At 47.8% G+C, this 20215-nt stretch overlaps 2 protein-coding genes across 4 annotated transcripts; both read right to left on the minus strand.

Moving 5' to 3' along the window:
* Window positions 1-96: 96 nt before the first annotated feature.
* LOC107313102 lies at window positions 97-8317 on the minus strand. 2 transcript variants are annotated; one of them, XM_015861042.1, is made up of 6 exons: window positions 2823-8317; window positions 2370-2429; window positions 1579-1710; window positions 955-1101; window positions 725-785; window positions 97-558 (listed from the first exon to the last, which is right to left on the minus strand). In XM_015861042.1, the coding sequence occupies exons 1-6, from the start codon at window positions 2985-2987 to the stop codon at window positions 455-457; spliced, it is 669 nt and encodes a 222-aa protein (XP_015716528.1). In that variant the 5' UTR covers window positions 2988-8317; the 3' UTR covers window positions 97-454. The 2 variants fall into 2 exon arrangements, with proteins under 2 accessions (XP_015716528.1, XP_015716529.1); XM_015861043.1 differs by lacking the exon at window positions 1579-1710 and having other exon boundaries at window positions 2823-3006.
* On the minus strand, window positions 3101-19977 carry SETD7 (SET domain containing 7, histone lysine methyltransferase). Of its 2 annotated transcripts, XR_001554803.1 has the most exons (9): window positions 19838-19977; window positions 17145-17274; window positions 14009-14210; window positions 13015-13204; window positions 11348-11429; window positions 10546-10663; window positions 10141-10298; window positions 8208-9214; window positions 3101-3869 (listed from the first exon to the last, which is right to left on the minus strand). XR_001554803.1 is itself a non-coding variant. In XM_015861041.1 (8 exons), exons 1-8 carry the CDS (start codon window positions 19875-19877, stop codon window positions 9034-9036), a joined length of 1101 nt encoding a protein of 366 aa, XP_015716527.1. In that variant the 5' UTR covers window positions 19878-19977; the 3' UTR covers window positions 3101-9033. The 2 variants fall into 2 exon arrangements, 1 of the variants encoding a protein (XP_015716527.1); XM_015861041.1 differs by having other exon boundaries at window positions 3101-9214.
* Window positions 19978-20215: the final 238 nt, after the last annotated feature.

A 20215-nucleotide genomic window follows, 5' to 3' on the forward strand; every position in this document is an offset into this window, starting at 1 on the left:
GCAAGTATTCAGCCAACAGCTGAATGCAGTGGATCCTTCGTGACAGATGATTCAAGGAGCAGGGGGAGAAGATAGGGGGGAATACACCACAATCCATTTCTCTTAAAAATAAACTGCATTTAATGTTTAAATGTGTACAGCCGGCACTGCTAGGCAAACTGCACCATGAATTCTAGTGGAAGAACACACGAACAAAGTATAAAAGCCGGATAAAAAAGCCCACACTTCCAAGAGGCAATGAGCTATTTCAGCTATACAGAGTCTGAATGTCTCCAAATATCTGCAGGTCTCTCCATTTGCTGAGATCTTTGCTGACCACTGGGCCTTCAACAGGTCTCTCCTTCCATGTACATTCTGTATAAAGGCCCAGAAAATGAATTTAAATAGGAAGAACTCCTTTTGTCCATCTCGCTGCACATCTCAACTAGCAGCTTTAGATCAGTCCATCACTTTTTCAAGCCATTCTGATGTATGGCGGAGGTTTGGATGCATCTTCCTCCACGTCACAGTCCTGAACTGGAAACCGAGCTGGGAAGTTAAGAATTCCATCCCCAGGACCTGTGTGGGGAAAGGAGAGGGAATCATTAAGTGTGACCAGCCCTCTGCACAAACTCCTGAGTCCCTGCTCCGAGTATTTTGCTTAGCAGGATTTGCAGCTCATTCAGGACCTTCCCTCCATGTCCCCGGTGAACATCCAAATACACAGATGGGAACAGTTACTCACTTTGTACAGCGCAAACCATTTCCACAGCCTGAATCTGGTCGTCACAAGGCTGCAGCCATTCCTACAAAGGAGATAAACCCATCACAAACCTCATTTGTGAGCCAGTACATAATAACTGGGAGCAAGCATTAGAGCAGGATGGTTGGGGCAAAGCTGAGGTAATGTTAGTGGAAGGAAAGCACATCCTCCCTCTCCATGCAACAGCGTGGTGCTCTCAGCCCCCCACTCACCATCCCAGTTACGCTGTCATAGCACGAGCAGCGAGGAAGACTTCGACACCCCAGGTAGGCAATGACCAGCACAACAACAGTGCTGCAGATGGATGCAATTAACATGATGATGTTTGCACCCTTGACAACTTTATTCAGAGCAAGCTTCTGCAAACAAAAGAAAGGAAACGTTAGAGCCATATTCAGAAAGTGAAGAGTTCCACTAAAATACTCCAGACACAGTAAGAAAGCCGTGATGATGCACCGGTATTGATTTCAGGTCAGTGTTCTTTAAAACCTTTCTTCTGTGCTCTGGAGAATGAGCCAAGCTAAGGTTGAACAACGTGTTGCAACACAAGGAACGGCTGTTCCTTGTCATGCTATGAGATACATCTGGCTACGCTGCATCTCCCCAGCCTGACTCTTGGCTCTGACCTGACAAACTGCCTTGGCTGTACCCATTCACAGTTTGCAACAGAACCGATGCGCAAAAGGGCAAACTAGCTCATTCCTAGAACAAATCCAACCCTTCAGCTGCAGCATCGGTGCTTATTAACCCAACCTTGCTGTGTTTGGGTGCACGCCCTGTTGGCAGGCAATGGGAAGCTGCGCATCAAGGACAGCAGTGAGCACAGGGACACTCACTGTATGCACAACGTGTACCGGGTGAGAGCTTAGCTCCTCCTTTTCTCCATAGGACAGCGTCAGGGAGCTGTAAACTATGACAATGAGGATGGACACACAGGACAGCATAGATGCTGCTATCAGCACATTCACCTGGGCAAAGAAATTAAAGGAGAATAAGAAAGGGAAAAGAAATTTAACTCACCCAGTCTTAAAATAAGGCAATTAATACAAACAGAACATGTCAGTAGAGGGCAGGGAGCAGACTTTGACCTGCTGGAACACTACAAAGTATCCGGTAGCAACAGTTGGGTGGAAACCAAACACAGGGTAATAAAGGTTTCCAGGGGACCGAGCTGCAGAGATACAATCGAGTCCCACATCTCACCCCTGGGTACAAGCAGGGCTGAGATGTGTCCTCCTTTAAGGTCTCTCTCTCAGGAACTGCACCCTCCTTTGGGGCTTACGAGGCTGGAAACACCCACCTAGGAAATGCAGGAGAATTAACTTGCTTCCTGTTTTGGTGTGCACACTTAATACCAGGCAGCAATTAAACCTAAATAGGCGGGTAAAGAAACAACAAAAGCATTCTCGAGCACGTTTTACAGATTTCAGTTATCAGAGCCGGCCAGAGCTCACGTTACGCATTAGAAAGCAAAGAGACACCGCAGTCTCCTTCCTCGTATAGATGCGGCTTTTCCCACCAAGGCCACTGTAGGAAATGGGCTCTGCAGGTTGCGGAGGCGGCCGCTCTCTCTCGGCCCCCGGCACCCAGCCCTTGCCCCATCCGCGCACAAAGCCCCATCGCTTACAAGGACCGGGTTCTTCTTCTGAGAGGAAAACAACGCCAGGACGCCCGGGACTCCCATCACCTGCGGAGCAGAAAAGGAATCGGTAACAGGAGTCGAGGGCGGGTATCAGGTTCCGAAGATAAAGCGCTACTCAGCGGCTGAAAGGCCGTTGTTTTCAGGGTCTGGCTCCGAGGAACGGAGAAGGGGAGCGAGAGAAGAGCTGCTGGCCCGCGGTGCTCCGACCCGAGGCGCGTCCCGGCGGCACCTGCGGGGGGCAGCGGCCGCGAGCAGCCCGGAGCAGCCCCGGCTCTCGGCATCGCTCGGCGAGAAGCGGCTCCCGCTCCGTCAAAGGGAAGCTCCGCCCGTAGCACCGCCCGGGATCCAAGCAGGAAGCCGGGGAAGGACCGGCAAGGAGCTCCGGCCTCTCCCTGCCCTCGGAAACCGCGGGGGATAGAAAGCGGGGCGCCGCCTTACCATCCCGGCCCATACGGGAGCTCTGGTTCTGCCCAGAGGCGACTCGCCCCCGAACACGCCGTCGACGAGCCCGCTGACGACGCAGAGCGTGCTGAAGGCCACCTGCAGCAGCCCCAGCAGCACCATGTTGCGCTGGTTGAAGACGAAGTACCGGTAGCGATCCATGTCGCTCCGGCGGGGCGGAGCCCGGCCACAGGGGTTGGCCCGGTCCGACAGGCGGCCCGGCCCTCAGAGCCCGCGGGGATGGGCGCCGCGCAGCGAACACGGACACACAGCGCTTGTGTTGAATAGTTTAATATCTGCATTGCCTCCGTAGCGCAATTAAAGCGATCTTTAAAATTCACTTATTACAAATGTTTCCCGAGTCTGTTTGTTGGTTGTTGCTTTGTTTTTGTTTTTTTTTCCCAGAAACGTTTTGTGTTTTTTTTTTCTTGCTTCCTTGCACATACACCCAAACACACTATAAAAACCTCATTCATAACATCAAAGGAAGGGCAATCGTCAGTCATGTAAACATCTTTCTTAGAGTTATCCATTTTGAAAAGTCATGAATAAACCTACAGATGTTCAGTAAGGCTCATAGTTCGAGTACAAATGTCATAAAACACCTATCAAGTACTGTATACAAGTTAGATACGCCGGGGTTAACTGTGAACGCGCGTGTAAGCTCACCCCAAGGATTATTCTTTAGCACTTAGTTCTTCAGAACAAAGAGACCCAGTAAGGATGGGCTACAGAGTATTAAAACAGCAGAAGGCCCGGCAGAAACTGCTGAGTGACACACAACTTTAGTCTGGATCTCAGCTCAAGAGTTCAACCCGGTACAGTTACAGTAGGAAAAGTCGCACAGGAGGAAACCGCAGAAAGGAGGGAGGGCCCCGTTTGGACAGGGCTGGCGTGGGGCGGGAGAGGTATGTCCTGAACGTGTGACCGGCCTGGCCATCGCCATGAGTTATGGCAGCCACACGGGATGCTGCATAAATACTTCCCCAAACAGCAGAAAGGACCTCTCGCAATTGCAGCTCGCAATAATTGGTTGCATCTCCCCTAAAGAAAAAGAATTCTACTTAGCAGTAACCAATCACAGTTGCACCTTTACAAAACACATCCTTTTCAACTCTGTTTCATCTTACCGCAACTTCTTTTGTTAAATATGCATTCTACCGTGAAAATATTTCATACAAACATCGTTTCACATATAAATACATTAAAACTCGTGCAGAGGCTCTTCCCGCACTCATGATGTTATGGCTTGAACATTTAATTGCTTTCATTTTTTCTGTACATAGCTCTCTTGGAAGTGAAAAGACCAAAACCCAACAATAGGTACAGCAAAAGTGGGAGAGAAAGGGCAGCAGCTTGGATTGCCTGAAGACAGAAGAGCGCCAAGAGAAGGGTCCATTCAGCTGATAGTGACCTTAGTGTTCAAAACCTTTGATCTGGGGCAAGTAAACATGCACTCAAATCTTGCACCTCTTCAAAAAAAGAAAGTCCTGTACAAGACTGTCCCAGACATTCAGCTCTCATGTTTGCAGTACATGCAGCAAAAGGAAGCAGCTCCCCCCACACACAGGTGAGCACTATGCCCACATACACCTGTAGGCAAAGCTGCTCCCATGCCTGTGCTCCTCACCCAAACACCCCCAGCACAAAGCAGTGCGTGCTGAGCGAGGTGGAGGCGGCCATCACAGCGACTCAGCACCGAAGGAGATACTTCAGCAAACTGTTTTCAAAGCAATTGTTTTGTTTTTTTAAAGTGCTTGGAAGTGAATTCCTCAGATACACTCAGCAGTAGCAGTTCTGATGCGCAAGAGGAAACCAGAGCAGCGGGTGACAGCCCTGTACAACTCGTCACCTCATCACAACTGCAGCATTTGGTCAAACACTGCCCGCTGAAATGAAAGGCCAAAAGAAATCAGCGAGGCATGATTCTGGGCCAGGAACCATGCTGTACAGCACTGCTGCACCCGAAGCACTGAGCCCTGGCTTTGACCAAAGGACAACTGCCTGCCAGCTGCAAACAGCGATGGGGACAACTCAGCAGCAGAGGTGGCTTAGAGGCAAGCAGGAAGGAAACAGACAAGTGAGGATTTCTAACACTTCTTAGTTCCTGGTACCAAACAACACCAGGTCCTCCACTCCTCCAGTGCATGGCAGAGGGCAAGAGAGCATCTGATGGCACACCTGCTTCCACACCAGCCGAGAAACACAGCAGCCCTGAGTAAGAAACTACTGTGCAGGCATCACAAGTAAAAGCTCTGCACCTAGAAAGGCTCAGCTGGAGTCAGCCTAGCCAGCCCCAAAACACACAGCTTCACAGGGCTGAGCACATCCCTGGCTGCCCCGAAACCAGCATGAGTCACCTGTTGCTGTGCTTCAGCTGCATTCAGAGCAAAAAGCAAGGCCCATGCCAGAAGGCATCATCGTAGCTGCTAAAGAAGTCACAGAGCGACCAGAACCATCATTCGGATGGCTAAAGAACCCTACCCAGGTACTTCTAGGATTTGATTTCTGAAGGCTAAGGTGTTTTTATGATTAATACCAAAGAATAGGAAAAAAGCTTCTTCAGGTTTGTGAAAGAAAATTACTCATTCCAGCAGATCCCAGAGAGTCACATAATAGCAGCAGACTCGCTATGAGATCCCTTCTCTAGACCTAAGTCCTTTTCCCTGTTACCCACAGGCGTGACCCAGCAGGTAGCTCTCAGCAGTAACTATTCACATTCTCATTTCCAAGGTTAACTTCCTCTCCAGAAAACTAAGCTTCTCTGCTCTCGGTGACAAAACACAGTGCTGCCACAGAAAGATCCATTTTAGTTTTTAACCTCCCCAAAGAGAGGGTCAGTGGCCACTAACACAGGTTGATACAGGCTCCTTCTCACAAACGAACATGGGTTACAACATTTAAATTGTAGAGAAGCCATCTGCAAGTGTGCAGACTAAGGGAGGAATTTGGGAACTGACCTGGACCTAAAAAAAAACAGCAGTAATAAATTCTTTTACACTATCCTCTAGTCATAAAGAGTACACCATGATCCTCCTGGTCACCCAGCTTTAGCTGACAGCTATCCCAGCTTTAGCTGACAGCTATGTCTTCTTCCAGCTTCTCCCCTGACCAAACAGGACCCAGGCAGACTCTGAGAAGTAGAGTTTCTTTACTTATTGTGTTTTCACAAATAGTCAGTGGTATTCAATAGCTGAAACAAACCACTCTGCAAAACAACTCCTTTATCCTCTTCAAGCTGAAATCAAGCTCTGTTGTGGGTCTCACAATGCTATTGGTAAGCAGTCCTAAGCTGGTCTCACTATCCAGTGAGCCCCAGAAGCTGAGCTGCAAAATGCATTGACCAAGTTAAGGCATCACTCGGAGTTACGTAGTTAACCTCTGTTTCAACCTGTGGTTGCCATGACACACCCCCCAAAATGCCCCAAGGGACCCACTCAGTCATGAGTCCTTTCACTGTCCTGTGGTAAAAACCATTCCAGCCACCTCTACTGTAACAGACCACAAAGAAAAAGAAAATATAGAGGAACCCAAGGGCTTGGTCCTGAATCAAGCCAAAGCAGCTTTATAATCACAACTTTTCTCAAAGGTCTGTCACATCCAGTGACATCACTGGATGTCACTGTCACGGATCTATAGGAGAACCAAGAGATTTTAACAGAGTGAAGAGGAAAACGACAGCAGAGCTAACACAGACCAAAGCTGCAGCATGCTAGCTGGCTGTAGGCATGCACAAGAGCAAGAGCGTTTGCTTGGCGGTCACCAAAGCAGCGGCTTTTGAGGACATAAGGAGACAGCCAAGCGCCTTTTCTTCTAGGACTTCCCTATTTCACAATGCAATCACTGATGCTACCTCCAAACCTGATGTGCTGAGAGCACCCTCTTCTTCTGCCTCTCTCTAAATTCACACAACAGGAGGACAGAGCAATCTACCAAAACAATCAGGCCTGTGTGAAGAGGAGACAGCAGAGGAATTGGACCAATCAGAAACAAAGCCAAAGGAGCTCGAGACATCGCATGTTTTAAGCACAGCTCCCTAACTGGCATAAGGAGGAGAGGGATCCAGAGAAGGTTATTGGGAAGAAAAGTGGGTTACTGTGGAAGGAGTTACCATCTGCTCACAGCTGCATACAGCCGTACACATGCTCCCTCTTGCACTTCAACACAGCACTAGGCTGAAACAGCCATGATCCAATACAACAACTTGTGGGAAGTGGGGAAAATTAAAACAAATAAATAAAGACAGAGATTTCTCATTGAGGTTGATTGGTTGAAGCTATGCCACCAATTGCCCTTTGACAATTCTCCCTCACATGCGAGGCTCAATTCTGTCTCTCTGCACACTCAGCCAAGACCTGGAGGCAACACCTCTGCTGCCTCAGACCAGCCAGCAGTGGAGCTGTGGCACAAGTCTCCAGTTGCATTGGAGCTCACACTCAGCTCGCTGCTGGAAGAGCATCAAAAAGCCCCTGGAGTGCCTGCACCCCTCCCCAGCACACAGACAATATCTTTTGTGTAAGCTTCAACAGTGAAGTGCTGAAAAATCTTTGTGGTAAGTCGCAGGAAATAAGCAGAGCCCCACGTTGGAGAGGTCTGCGCTCACAGTTCCTACCACAAGCCAAGATTCTCCAAATGCACTGATGGCAACCTCCTTCCACCTCTGCCAATGGCCCAACGTCTGGCTCCTCAGGCAGCCAGACACTTGCAACCATTCAAGCAACCAAACGCTGCGATAGAAAGGTGGGTCTGATTCCCAAGTCATCTATGTTACATATATACAAACATTGTTAATTACAAATGTTTAGAAGAAAGCGTTGCAAACGCAATTCATTTGTCGCTAAGCTGCTAAGCCCTGAAGAGAACATCACAGTCCCAGATGGGCTCCAGCATCCAGACTAAAGTGATCGTTATTTCTCTCTTCTACAGCATTAGGCAAGACCGGCATAGCATCCAAACAAAATGAACAACTCCCCTATTCCTGAAAAACCCTGGAACACAGCCCTGCAGACAAATATTCACAAGCCCCCGCTGTTGGTTGTAACAAAGCTATGGATTGACTGCTGCTTCTAAATGTGAACAGTGAGAGATGTTTTTACATTCAGTTGTTTGTCTTTCAAATAACAAACTTCATAGCTTTCACTGAAACCTCAGTTTGATTCCTCTAGTCGTATTCGCTCACTATCTGAGTGCTGCTAAATGACAGCTATATTCTTTGCCAACTGAACACATACAAAAGATACTGCTCTCCTCCACCAAGTTCTGCAGCCTGCCCTCAGAAACCACGTGCTTCCTTTGAAAGAACTCGTTTCTGCCTTGAGAACTGTCCGCCCTAACAGATGAAATACAGAAACCAACTCATGGATGCTAACACCATTAATGTACCTGCCTTCCAGAACGAGTACTTCTCAAAGACCTTCGGAAAGCCAGTCCTGTTTTTCCTTTCAGATAATCTTCATGCAAAGAACAGCTTCATTTGCGTGTCATAATCATAAATTAAATTAAATAAGCCAGCCGTAAAGGCCAGATAAATATTAGGCTTGGACATGTCGCTATACTACTTAGAGAGCCACAGAGACCGACACACAGCACTCTCACGTACACGTACAAGCCTTTCCACTAGTTAGAAAGGATTTTCTCCTGCAAAAAAGGAAAGAACAATGTTCAGACGAGAGGAAAGGGGAGTTAAAACCCAGCCTCCTAGATGCTAATAAACTGCTCTATTGCAAGATTCAGATCAAAGGTTTAAAAAGGCAAAATTATGCTACTATTAGAGAATATCAAAATATTACTGTTATCATCACAAGTGGCAGATATGCAAAATGCAGTTGCACAATAATGCCTAGGCAGATAGAGAGCAACACTAAGTCTGCCAACTAAAAGTGAACGATATACCCATTTTAGTTTTCTGTCTAGTCTTTTGGCATCTTTGCATATGGTGCAAAAGCAGAAGCTACCAAAGAATATCACGTCTCGTATAGAATATTAAATAATTTCTCCAGATAAGACTGGTGCGACGCTAGCTAATTTTAAATCTGCTATGAGTAACACAGTCAAACCTAGTTAGTATGCAAGAAACTTATCTCTTAACACAGAATGCAAAGTTATGATGCAACGGCATGAACAATCCCTGGTTGTCCAGTTTTCAGTACAAAGGTAGTGCATAGATCCAAGTTTCTTTTTGAGTTTGCTGAACTGAGGAGTCTCCACTTCACTTCTGCTGGGCAGCCTGGAAAGCTTTCAGTTCCAGCTGGTACCACTCGGGTGCTTCTGGCCCATTCTGCCCCACAGGGTTGTGATCGTATCCGTAGGCCACTGTCAATTCTTCGTCCTTCTCCACAGCCCTGATGGTACGGATACACTTGATCGGCCCAAACCGAGGGTGAACAAACCTAAACACAAGAAGAAACAGTTTTGCTAGGCTTAGCTGGCAGTTCACAGACTCCATTAGCCCCTTCTATGCATACTTTCAGCAGTTGCTCTGTCTGTAATCTGTATCAGATCAACAGATTTCTTTGAGTCAACCTCATAAAGACTTAAGTAACAAGGGCACATATATCAATATATCAGAACCCATTTGTGTAGCTCTGCTGCTAGAGGTCTTTCAATAGACCTGCAACATTGCTTGTGCAAAGTAAAATAAAAGGTTAATTGCTGCCACATGCCTCAGGCCTGCAGTGGTGAATATCTGGATAACAAGAAACAAGCACATATTATACAAGATAGATGAGCACAGAAAATTACTCATCTTCATTACCCCAGCACAGATTACTGACCAATCAAAATGCATCCTCTCCCAGGGCCCAACAGTAAAGGAAACCAGCTAATTTAACAAAGGAAAACTATTTCCCACATGTGAATCCACAGGACTGTCCTTTCATATGCTGGTATGAAAGACATCTGTACCCTTGAGCATACATATAACATCAGACGTTTCCTAATGCTGTGCATCATCTGCAAAGCAGCAGGATGTATTTCTTTCTGTATTTTCTGTATTTTTCTGTGCTTTTTTCTGTATTTTCCAAGTGGCAGCACATTAGATGGTGCTGGTCAAACTTTTGCAGCTCAGCCAATGTAGCGCAGTCCTACTCAAGGTAGGGTTTAAAGCAGAGTTAATGAGTATTATAACCCACGGTCAGTTCCCCCAAACTGACAGTCTCCCCGCCCCCCAACCCCCAAAGATGTCCGGAGCAGGCAATGCCAGCCAGTTTCCAACACAACCTCCTTCGGCACTGGGACCTGTTATTCCCAGCCTCACAAGCCCAAGATGCAGCACCAATCTCATGGCTTCAGAATCGTAACAAACCCTTCTACTTACGGGTCATAGATGCAGTTAGGAGTGAAAGAATGGTTGGCCTTATGCCCCAGTGAGGCACAGTACTTGGCGGCGTGGTTGTAGGGCTCCGGCACATCTATGACTGTTTCATCATCCAGCGATATTGTATTCCCATTGAGGGCCCAGTCTCTGCTGTCTACCTAGTTTGCAAGGCAAAAACCCAGTGTGTGCATGGAGGATCAACCTCGGCGGCAGTTTGAAAGCAAACATTCAAATACATGCAACTAAAGCTTTTCCAGGCTATGCATTTTGTCCTAAAATAAACAGTTAAACGTGCACCTCCTATCAATTAAACTCCTCCGTATTAAACCTTAACAGTAGGAAGGGATGCTACAAGATTTCAAAAGGAGCAATGAAAATTCAAACTGACTTTTTTGTCTTCTTTACCTCCTGGTGTGTAATTCTCACTCCATTGTAAAAAGACATAACAGTGCGAGCTTCTGCTGCTATTTTTGAAAACAATCCTTCTCCAGCACTGGAAATGAGAGAGACATCTACATACACCCTACAAGGAGAAGAAAGGACAGCGATTACTTAGGTATGTCACAGTATGAGAACATGATTACAATTAGATCTCCTACAGAGCAAAGCTTCTTAAGTCCAGGTAAAATTATGTGATATGCCACGTACCAGTCACAGAAGCAGTTTGTGAGTGTCACCAACTGACTGTCATGGGACAAGTTGCTGAGAAGCATGTCCCATGAGAAACACACCCTGTAATGTGACGGGAGAATAAGAAGCAGAACCCTGCTTTCCTCCAGCTTCTGGATTTGCTTTTGGCACTTTGCTGCATCTGTAGGGAGGTGCCATTCAGCAGGATGTGAAGCTGGGTATATGTCTAGAGAAGGGGGGAGCGGTGCACTCAGCTGCTCAGAATGTTACAGGTGGGGGCTATTACTAGAGTCCAAGTACTGGACTCAAGACATATTTCAAGCACTAAAGAGATCCTAGTTTAATCGCTTACAATGCACGGCTGTGTTCCATCCACAAGAGTGCAATTTTACTGTGCAAGACAGAAAAATTCAATTAAGTCAAATGTTTACTGATCTGTGGTATAGGCTCCATATGACAAACCCTCACACAACAGTTATTTCAAATAAGGAAATGCTGGTGAAACCAGGTCCTAAAATCGTAACAGCAAAGAACTACAGACAGCCCTGGAGTAAGGGAGAAAAAAAAACCAGCCCACCTCTCTGACTCATAAGGATCAGGAAGAAGAGCATTTGTAGAAATGCAGGATGAAGTAGATTTGTCAAAACCATACACTGGGCCTAAAAGGAGAAACCAACAAAGGAAATAAATGAATGGGTGGTACATCAAGCATGCAGCCCTTAATACAACCAAGACATTACAGAATTAATGTCTGTATAAGGCGTTATGCTTAAGGGGGAAAGGGAGAAGGAATAAAGGGTATCAAATGGAGGTGCACCTCTGTGAGAGGCCTACTTCAGCGGGACAGTTTCTTGGTTACTTTTCCTCCCTCAGTGTAACAGTGGCAACATCTTGTTTACAAAATGATACATCACCCCTAAGCTATCAAGTTTTAAGGGACTGGGCAGCCTTCTACAACTGACCTTCCCCAAAGTCTTTAATTAAAACATAAAGCAAAATTCAAAAGGATATATTTAATAGTATGTTAAGTAAAAAACAAAACAAAACCTGGGCTATTTCATACATGAAATGTTCTCTAATTCAAAACCAGAACAGACATCATCCAGAAGATAAAGTTAGTAATCACAAATACATTTGCTACCATCATTTACTTCCTGCTATTTCTAAGCAACTCAGTGGTACGGTTCTAATTATATCCTTACATCCCCACCCAAACAACTGCCAGAAACTATCTGGGAGACAGCTTAGGATGAAGGTGGACATAAGGAGAAAAACAACTCCAAATATTCCTAAGTTTGGTAAAAGGATCATTGCCCACAGTATCCGAGTTTCAAAAACAGATCTGTTCTGGTCTAGGGCAGCTTCATTCAGAACAATCAAAACCTATTTATAAAGCACAACTGCACCATCTCAGATTTGTTTTACGTTAAATCCAAGAGATTTTAAACAAAAACAAAAGGCCGTGGGCATACTCTCAGTTCCCATCTTCTCACTGACTTTTTGTATTGGGTGGCACAATCTTAGGTGACAAAAGAGTCAGCCTTGCAGCAGCATGGTTCCTGCTCATGCCCATTGCTCTGCTCACAGCTTAACCCTCTTGCCCCAAAATGCAGCGCACAACCCCAGAGCACCAAAGCCATCCCAGAATGACATGCTCGACACCAACCTTTTTATAGCCTCTGTGTCAGCAGTCCGAAGGGTGCTGGTGAGTCAGATTGTTACACAACAACTGAATCTAGTTCGCTAATTCCAATCCCTGTGTCCTTCCAGCCCCATAACACAGACGACATGATATGCACAGCAATAATATGCACTTGCACACAACCAACTGATGGAGCTACAGCCAAACCACAGCCCCCCTCCACACCCCCAGTTATGTTACCAACAAGACAGAGTTTGCAGCTGTGCCAGCACTACCACTGCTAAGCAGGTTTTCATGCTGACCCAGCTGGCAGCGGTGAGGGCGACAAGCAGGACTGTGTCCCCAAGTGCACCAGAGAAGGGTTACGAAATGCAGTTCAGTAGCACCACCACGTGGGTCACTTCCCATTTGTCTGCAGAGCAAAGGGCTTGTGCTTTTCTGCCCAATTTTACCATTTAGGAAAAGGGCTTCTCACTAATACACTCATCCTCTCATCACAGCCAGCCTTCAGAGTTTCTAATGAGAAATGTTACAGAGACTGAGCTGTTTGCAGCACAGAGCTGGTAGCAAGAATACAAGTTGGCGTGTTTAGCGGAACTTACTGCCCGGTACTACTTCAAACTGAGGTTTCCCATCCTCTAAGGATGTCAGGGTTGCCAGTTTTGCTTCTATCATTTCTCCATCTATGAACTTTCCGGAATATGCAGTCCTTCCATCAGGGTACACGTAGGCGATCTTCTCTCCAGTCATCTCTCCTTCTTCATTCACTTCTCCTACAAGGCTGCCTCCATCCTGAAAGTATGGACAAGGAAGAAAAGAGCTCTTAGTAATTGTTCCTGAGTTTTGAAAAGCAGCAACCTAAGCTAACTGCCATAAGCTCAGGTGTGAGGAAGAATGACATAAGAAGCTGGATCTGATTCTGGTCAGGATAAAAATGACAAAAGAAATTAACTGGGACTGGGTCATCCAACTTGTTTGACACCACCCAAACCCAAGCTTTTTCCTGCCTGACACAACTGAGCTTCAGTTCACAGAAGCTTTATGTGAACAGACTGTGAAACAAGGCCCAAAGTAATGCACGTACAAAAGCCCACCTGAAAAACAACCAACAGAATCACCATTGTTGCTGTAACTCAGCACGGTAATAAGAGCACATAGCAATTCTGAAGGGTTTTCCAGAGGAATACTTGAGTTTCTACCAAGAATCAGAAAAACTCTGGCTCACTTATTGACTCAAGTACTACCACACCCTACAGTCAGAGGCAGAGTTCTCACACCAGCTCCATCTTGTTTGCTGGGCCAAGGCAGCACACACCTTGTATAGGTGTCCTTCCCCAGCTAAATAGGAGCAGCAGGTTATGTTAGCTTGTTGTCTCCCATGCATTTCATCAGCAGTCTGCTCACAGCCCCACTGTACACTGAGCAACACTGAGAAGGTTCCACTGTATCTTGGACTACCCAAAACCAGAACAAAAAGAACTTCCACCTAGGTTTTTATGTTTCCTTTTGGATAGCTGGCCCTTGGCAGGTATCTGCTTCAGCTGCAGAGAGAAGATACGTGAAGAAAAAAGAAAAAGAGCGAGAGGTCAAGTTTACCGGGTAATATATCCAACAAACTCCATGTCGGATGTTGTCCTTATACTGCCCTTTGAATATCAGTCGCCCATCACTGTCATACTCCTGGGCTGGGCCATTCAGCTCTCCATCCACATACGTGCCATGAAGCACCACTCCATCCTCGTACGTGTAGATTCCCTGGCCCTGCAGGGCATCGTCAACATAGTACCCCTCCAGGGTGCTGGCAAAAAGAGAAAGGAATCAGCTATAGAAGACTATTCACCTCTGTAAGAAGCAAAGCCTCAGTGTTGGCACAACACAACCAAGCTCCTTATGCTGTCCTTTGACTAGGGCACACAGCATGTACAGAACATTCTTCATCTAAATTACGCAGCTGAGCTTTTTTTATAGGCTGTGGTAGCAAATTAAAACAATGAATGGACAGCTCTTGGTCCAAGAATTAAGTATTGCTCAAGAAAGCTACACTCACATTAGGTTCTTCTACCTCCTGTGTGTGGCTCTGTGGTGACATCACTCTGGTGAGAAGACACTGAACTGTCATGCAGGTGGACCATAATAGAGCACAAACCACAACCTGCCACCAAGTCACAGCTGGCTTCCTAGCAATACACTTAGCAGCAACCTGTCCTGGATTTGCTAAAGGCACTGTCATTTTTCCATGTATTTCTATTAAAATGGAACAGAGCCTGTCAAACACAACTCATGCTGCGCTGTAACTTGAACAAAGACAAGCTCAGCTCACTTCGACTTCATCTCACAAACCCTTCAGAAGGGATGCAACAACACTTGTGTTCTGCTTTGTTTCCTTGCTTAAAAAGGCTGCTGATGGAAACTACAAAGAACGAAAGCAACACTGAACAGATCCTCCTTCACAATCACTTCTTCCTCGAGCCAGAAGCAGCCTAAGGTAATACAAACTGTTGAGCACATTTAGCTAATGACTGGCTGCAGCACATGCACTTTTGCTGTCTAATTCTGCTTCTGATGCAGACATTTACGGAGTAAGCAGTTTGTCTGGGAACACAAGAGCAAAACTCTCTGCAGCTGATAACACACACAAAGCTCACGTTTAAGTTTACTCTTCGAAAGAAGTCAGGCTTAATGCAGTATGCTTCCCAATACCAAACCACACCAACATGCCCTTACCCACCTTTCCTTATACATGGCAGGACTGAAAGCTTTTTCTTAAACATAACACATGTCCCTGCTGTGATCTGGGAGCTGTCAGCTTATGGGAGTGCCTGGTTAATGGAAGCAGCAGCTGCAGCTTAGCGCCAGGCGCTAACATCACGCTCACAGCTATTGTGCAAAGTGCTTGTGAAGTGCTCTCCTGCAAGCATTAGCACTGCTGAGAGCTCGAGTATGTCATCGGAGCAAAGAACCTGCCAGAGGTGAGCCTGCTCTCAGAAAGGATATGTGGGGTGAACTGCATTTTTGAAGGGGGAGAAAAAGAAAAAACAAACAAAAAAAACACCAACTGATGTTTAGTCATGGGGACTCTTAAGGTTAGCTGAAATCTGCCTGCTTCCAGCCCTGAAGCACAGAACGTGCTGCCATAGGGAGAGATGTCTGGAGAAACGTTTGCAATTCATTTCTCTTCATAAGATCCCTTCCTAAGCACTCAGCCTGGCTGAAGGCACAGGTAATGGGAACAGCAGGCCTTGCACTACGCCAAGTCATCCTCCCTCACTGTGCCATCTGACATGACCAAGGCACTCCTGCTACCAGGGCACAGCTAAGTAAATTGTGATGCCATTAGGAACCAGAGTCACCGCTTGCTTATGGCTGCCGTGGCTCAATTACAATAAGCTCAGGCCAGTTTATAGAAACACCCCATTTTCTAAAACTATATTGCAGACTGCTGTGGTATATTTTCATTTTGCTGGTTCCTGCAGTCACCCAGCAGCCAACCGTTCCATTTTATTAAGGGTTATGTAAATTAAAGAAAAATCAAGAGCTGGCAATGGCAAAGAGGTACAGAAAAGGCTGAGTACTGGCGGCAGCAGCTCGAGTTCCCCCACAGAGCACTGCCAGGTGAGGTGGAGCAGCTCCACCAACCAAGCTGTGGGCCACTTTCTCCAACCGTACACTCAGAGCCTGCTCTGCTGAAGTCATCAGCAGGCACAGAGGTGTTATGTACGTGTGTCCATAGAGACGCTGTCAGCCAGCTTGGGAAAAAAAAAAACAGTGTTTTGGAGAGGTCAACTGCTGGGCAGTAGTGATTTTCAGCGACTGGCACAAGATTTAATAAGCCCATTACCAACAACAGAGGGGATTTTCCTTCATCCAGACTCAGAGTTCTGATCAGTTTCTGCATAACTGAATAAAAATATTATCCTCCCCATGAAAACAGCCCCACAGTCTCCTGTATGAAGTGACTGCAAAGAAGGGTGCAGACAAGGAGCTGACTCACTGAGCAGCACAATACCTCCGCTCCTGCTTGGAGGTTTGCAGAGCTGGGAGGGGGAGAGCGGAGCCAGCACGACTGTCAGCCTTGCAGCTGCTATTCATAGTGCCACCGGCAGCTGCGGAGCCATGAAGAATCGTGTCCTTTCAGACATCTGCTGCTCCTTCCAAGGAAGTTCTGAGCAACTGCGAGGAGAAGCGCTGTTGGTGGGGGAAGGCACTCGGGGTGCTCCTGATGAGGGCTTAGGAAGGAAATGCACCCACAGGCACAGAGCAGCCCCTGTCACTGCCACAGCTCCAGACAAACAAAGTGCAAGTTAAAGGGGCTTCTCTGAAAACAAAGCAGGCCACAAGCGACGTGCAGAAGATGGAGAAGAGCTGAAAACAAAGCCACATGTAACTTGCTCCATCATAGCCATGAGCAGCTCCCAAGACCAAGCAGACATGGAAGCACCCAGAGAGGCTCCTACACCTGTGCATGGCCTGGCACAGGGAGCTGCAGGTCCCTGACTTGCCTCACAGGCCTCCACAGAAGTCCATTGCAGTTACAGGCTTGAAATCTGTAACCCAAGTAGCTGTCACCGTGACTTTTCAATATCCCTGAGCACATCCCAATTCCTAAAGTATACAACTATAGCTCTTCATACAAAAGCTTATTTGGAAACTCTCAGTGCGAGGAACATGGACTGAGCTTCATAGCACTGAAAGCAGGAAGAGAAATACAGAACATAGGAGAGCTGGTGTTTACCTTCCATCAAAGAAGAAGAACTTGCCACGGCCATTCTTTTCTCCATGCACAAAGTTTCCCTCAAACCTGTCTGTGGATGAATAGGTGACTGTACAGAATCCATGTGGCAAGCCATCATCGTCTAGATGTCCTGAAAGAAAACCCATGTAACAAACAGCAAAAAAAAAAAACCACATTAAACTTGGTAACAACTTGCACATCTGCCCCTATCACACAGATGCCCCAGTTGCAGCACCTCCCCAGTATTAAACATGAACCCTTACCAAAACATTTCTGTTAAGAAAAGTTATCAAGAGATTCAATGTAACTCAGGCTACTGTACCCAGAATAAGTAGTGAAAAAAAAAAAAAAAAGGAGGGATACAGTGAGAGGACAGAAGACATGAGAGACAGAAGAACAAGTGAAAAAGTAGAAACCTATCTGAAATAGATTCATAGAATGGCCTGGGTTGAAAAGGACCTCAAAGATCATCCAGTTTCAACCCCCTGCCATGTGCAGGGTCACCAACCACCAGACCAGGCTGCCCAGAGCCACATCCAGCCTGGCCTTGAATGCCTCCAGGGATGTGGCATCCACAGCCTCCTTGGGCAACCTGTTCCAGTGCATCACCACCCTCTGTGTAAAAAACTTCCTCCTAAATCTCCAACCTAATCCTCCCCTGTCTCAGTTTAAAACCATTCCCCCTTGTCCTATCACTACCCACCCTTGTAAACAGCCATTCCTCCCTCCTGTTTATATGCTCCCTTCTACTATTGGAAGGCCACAGTGAGGTCCCCCCGGAGCCAAATAAACAAGTTCCATATCACCCTACCTTCCCTTAACACACAGCTTTAAAAACGCAGTAACTTTTCAAATCTAAAGCATGCACTTGCTGGTGAGAACAGACCACATTTACACTCTCCTCCATTGAGTAAGATGGGGGTTTTACGATAAATATAAGCCTTACAACAATGTGGGTGTGCCGCCTCATAGCTATATCCACATAAGCATACAAAAATAAAAGCATGTAATAGCTGCAACACTGCACACTTGCAGGACGCCTGTCAGTCAGCCACGCTGTACCTCAAGTGCTGCTTGCCAGGCCTTTGAGACGTGCAGCCATATCAGCTTTCCCCATCACAGCTGGCACACACAGGGATGGCAGATGGGTGACACACAGATCCCCAGTGCGGCTTTGTGTCAGACCGAATGCAACTGGCAGCTCCCATTAACTCAGAGCATAACTGAGCTCATGTTGCAGCTCTTGCTGCTTCTTCAAAGCCAAAGGGAAACTGAGAGCTGCTCCTGGTGTACCCAGAGCCCCTGGCACTGTGCTGGGGACACAAAGGTGCTGGAGCGCAGTACAGTGAGGATATAAGGAGTCCTCCCACAGGCAGCGCACACACATCCTGCCACAGCCCTAAGTAACTAAGAGAATGTTCCTCAAAGTAACTGAGTGATGCTCTGTAGGTTTATTAACCATCTCTTATGTGTAATACAGTTCAGTACAGAAACACACCCAGGAAGAAGGCACATAGGAGAAAATAATGTGATACCCCATCTTGTTTACAAAGCATAGAAAGTATCAAACCACTCAGCATGAGAGCTCAGAGAAGTAAAGCAGCAAGGGATCAGAAGTACAGAGCCATGCTGCATCCCCCAGGGCTTCCCCTAATGGCACAGAGGAGCCCTTATTGCTCCCATGGGCAGGGGGAGGCTCGGTCCCTACTGGCACCGGGACAGTCATGCTACAGAGTGGGACAGGCTCAGCAATTATGCCCATGTCATTATCACAGTGTTGATATTTCTGATGCGGATGTTTCTTTTACAGTGAAAACCACCAGGCAAACACATCAGGTTTTACTTAAGGGCCTGAATTCCTAACTTATCAGTATGAGAAGGTATGTGGTGAAAGCTCACAAGCCCTACACGGCACACCACAAGTTCTTCCTTTGCCGTAGGAGAGACGCTTTTCTAAAGCACTCGGATTAAATCAACACACCAAAACAAGCAGCACGTGATACTTCTGGAAAGCAAAGCAAACCACCTTCTGACCTCACCCGTGGGGCTCCTCAGCCCCATCACGGATTAACATGGCACAGAACATAAAGACAGCAAGCCGTCTCCAACAAATAAGAGACATCGAGCGTCTTCCAGTCAACAGGAAAAAACGTAAAGGAAACAAGCAATCCCAAGCTTAATGACACAGACGCAGCTTTGCTACGGAGCCGAGGCCTTGTGCTGAGCTCTGCTCCGATGAATGGAAGCTCCCGCTGCGCTCCGGGAGCAGAACACCGCTCCTTGTTGTCGCAAGAGGGGACGGAGGCGAGGACACGACCCAGCTGGCCGAACACGCACCGAAGTTACGGATCTCCCGTTACTCCTCCCAGGCTGTCCGGCCCACCAGGGTTTAATGAGAAGAACGACTGCCACATAAGATGCGAGCGGCTCCCGTCGGCACGGCGGCCCGGCCCCACGCCTGCGGCCGCAGCCCCCCGTCCCGCCCGTACCCCCCGTGCCGCCCGCGACCCCTCCCGGCCCCGCGCCACGTGCTCGCTGCCGTTGCATAAGCCCGCTGATGTCATGCGGGGCCGGCCGCCCGCAGCCCCGAGCCCCCGCCCGCAGCCCGCGGGACCGAGCGGCGGGGCCGGGCCCATCCCGCCCCGCGGATGCCGAGCGGCCGGGCCCTCCCGCAGCCCGCCCCGGGCCGGCACCTTCCACGGTCTCCTCCAGCGTCTCCTCGTCGCTGTCCATGGCGGCGGCGGCGGCGGCGACGGGCGGGGCGCAGCCGGGAGACCTCGGCCGGGCGCGCGCGCGCCGCCCCGCCTATCCCCGCCCTGTTGAGGGAGTGGCCTGGGATGGAGGAGGGGCCTTCAGGAGCGTGTGGTACCGACCGGGCTGCTCAAAGCGCCAACACATCCGCATCACGGGACCAGCGGGAGCTTTGGGTCGGCTCTTCCCATCTCTGCTCCTAACGCTTCTCTGCTGCGTCCCGGGGTGCGGGGAAATCAGCAAAGCTGAGGGAAACCAGAAGGGATGCGACATTCTGTCCCAGCAGCAGCGGCTCGCTGTGCTCCCCAGTGGAATTACAT

The sequence above is a fragment of the Coturnix japonica genome, chromosome 4 (assembly GCF_001577835.2).
Source record: "Coturnix japonica isolate 7356 chromosome 4, Coturnix japonica 2.1, whole genome shotgun sequence".
Taxonomy (NCBI): Eukaryota; Metazoa; Chordata; class Aves; order Galliformes; family Phasianidae; genus Coturnix; species Coturnix japonica.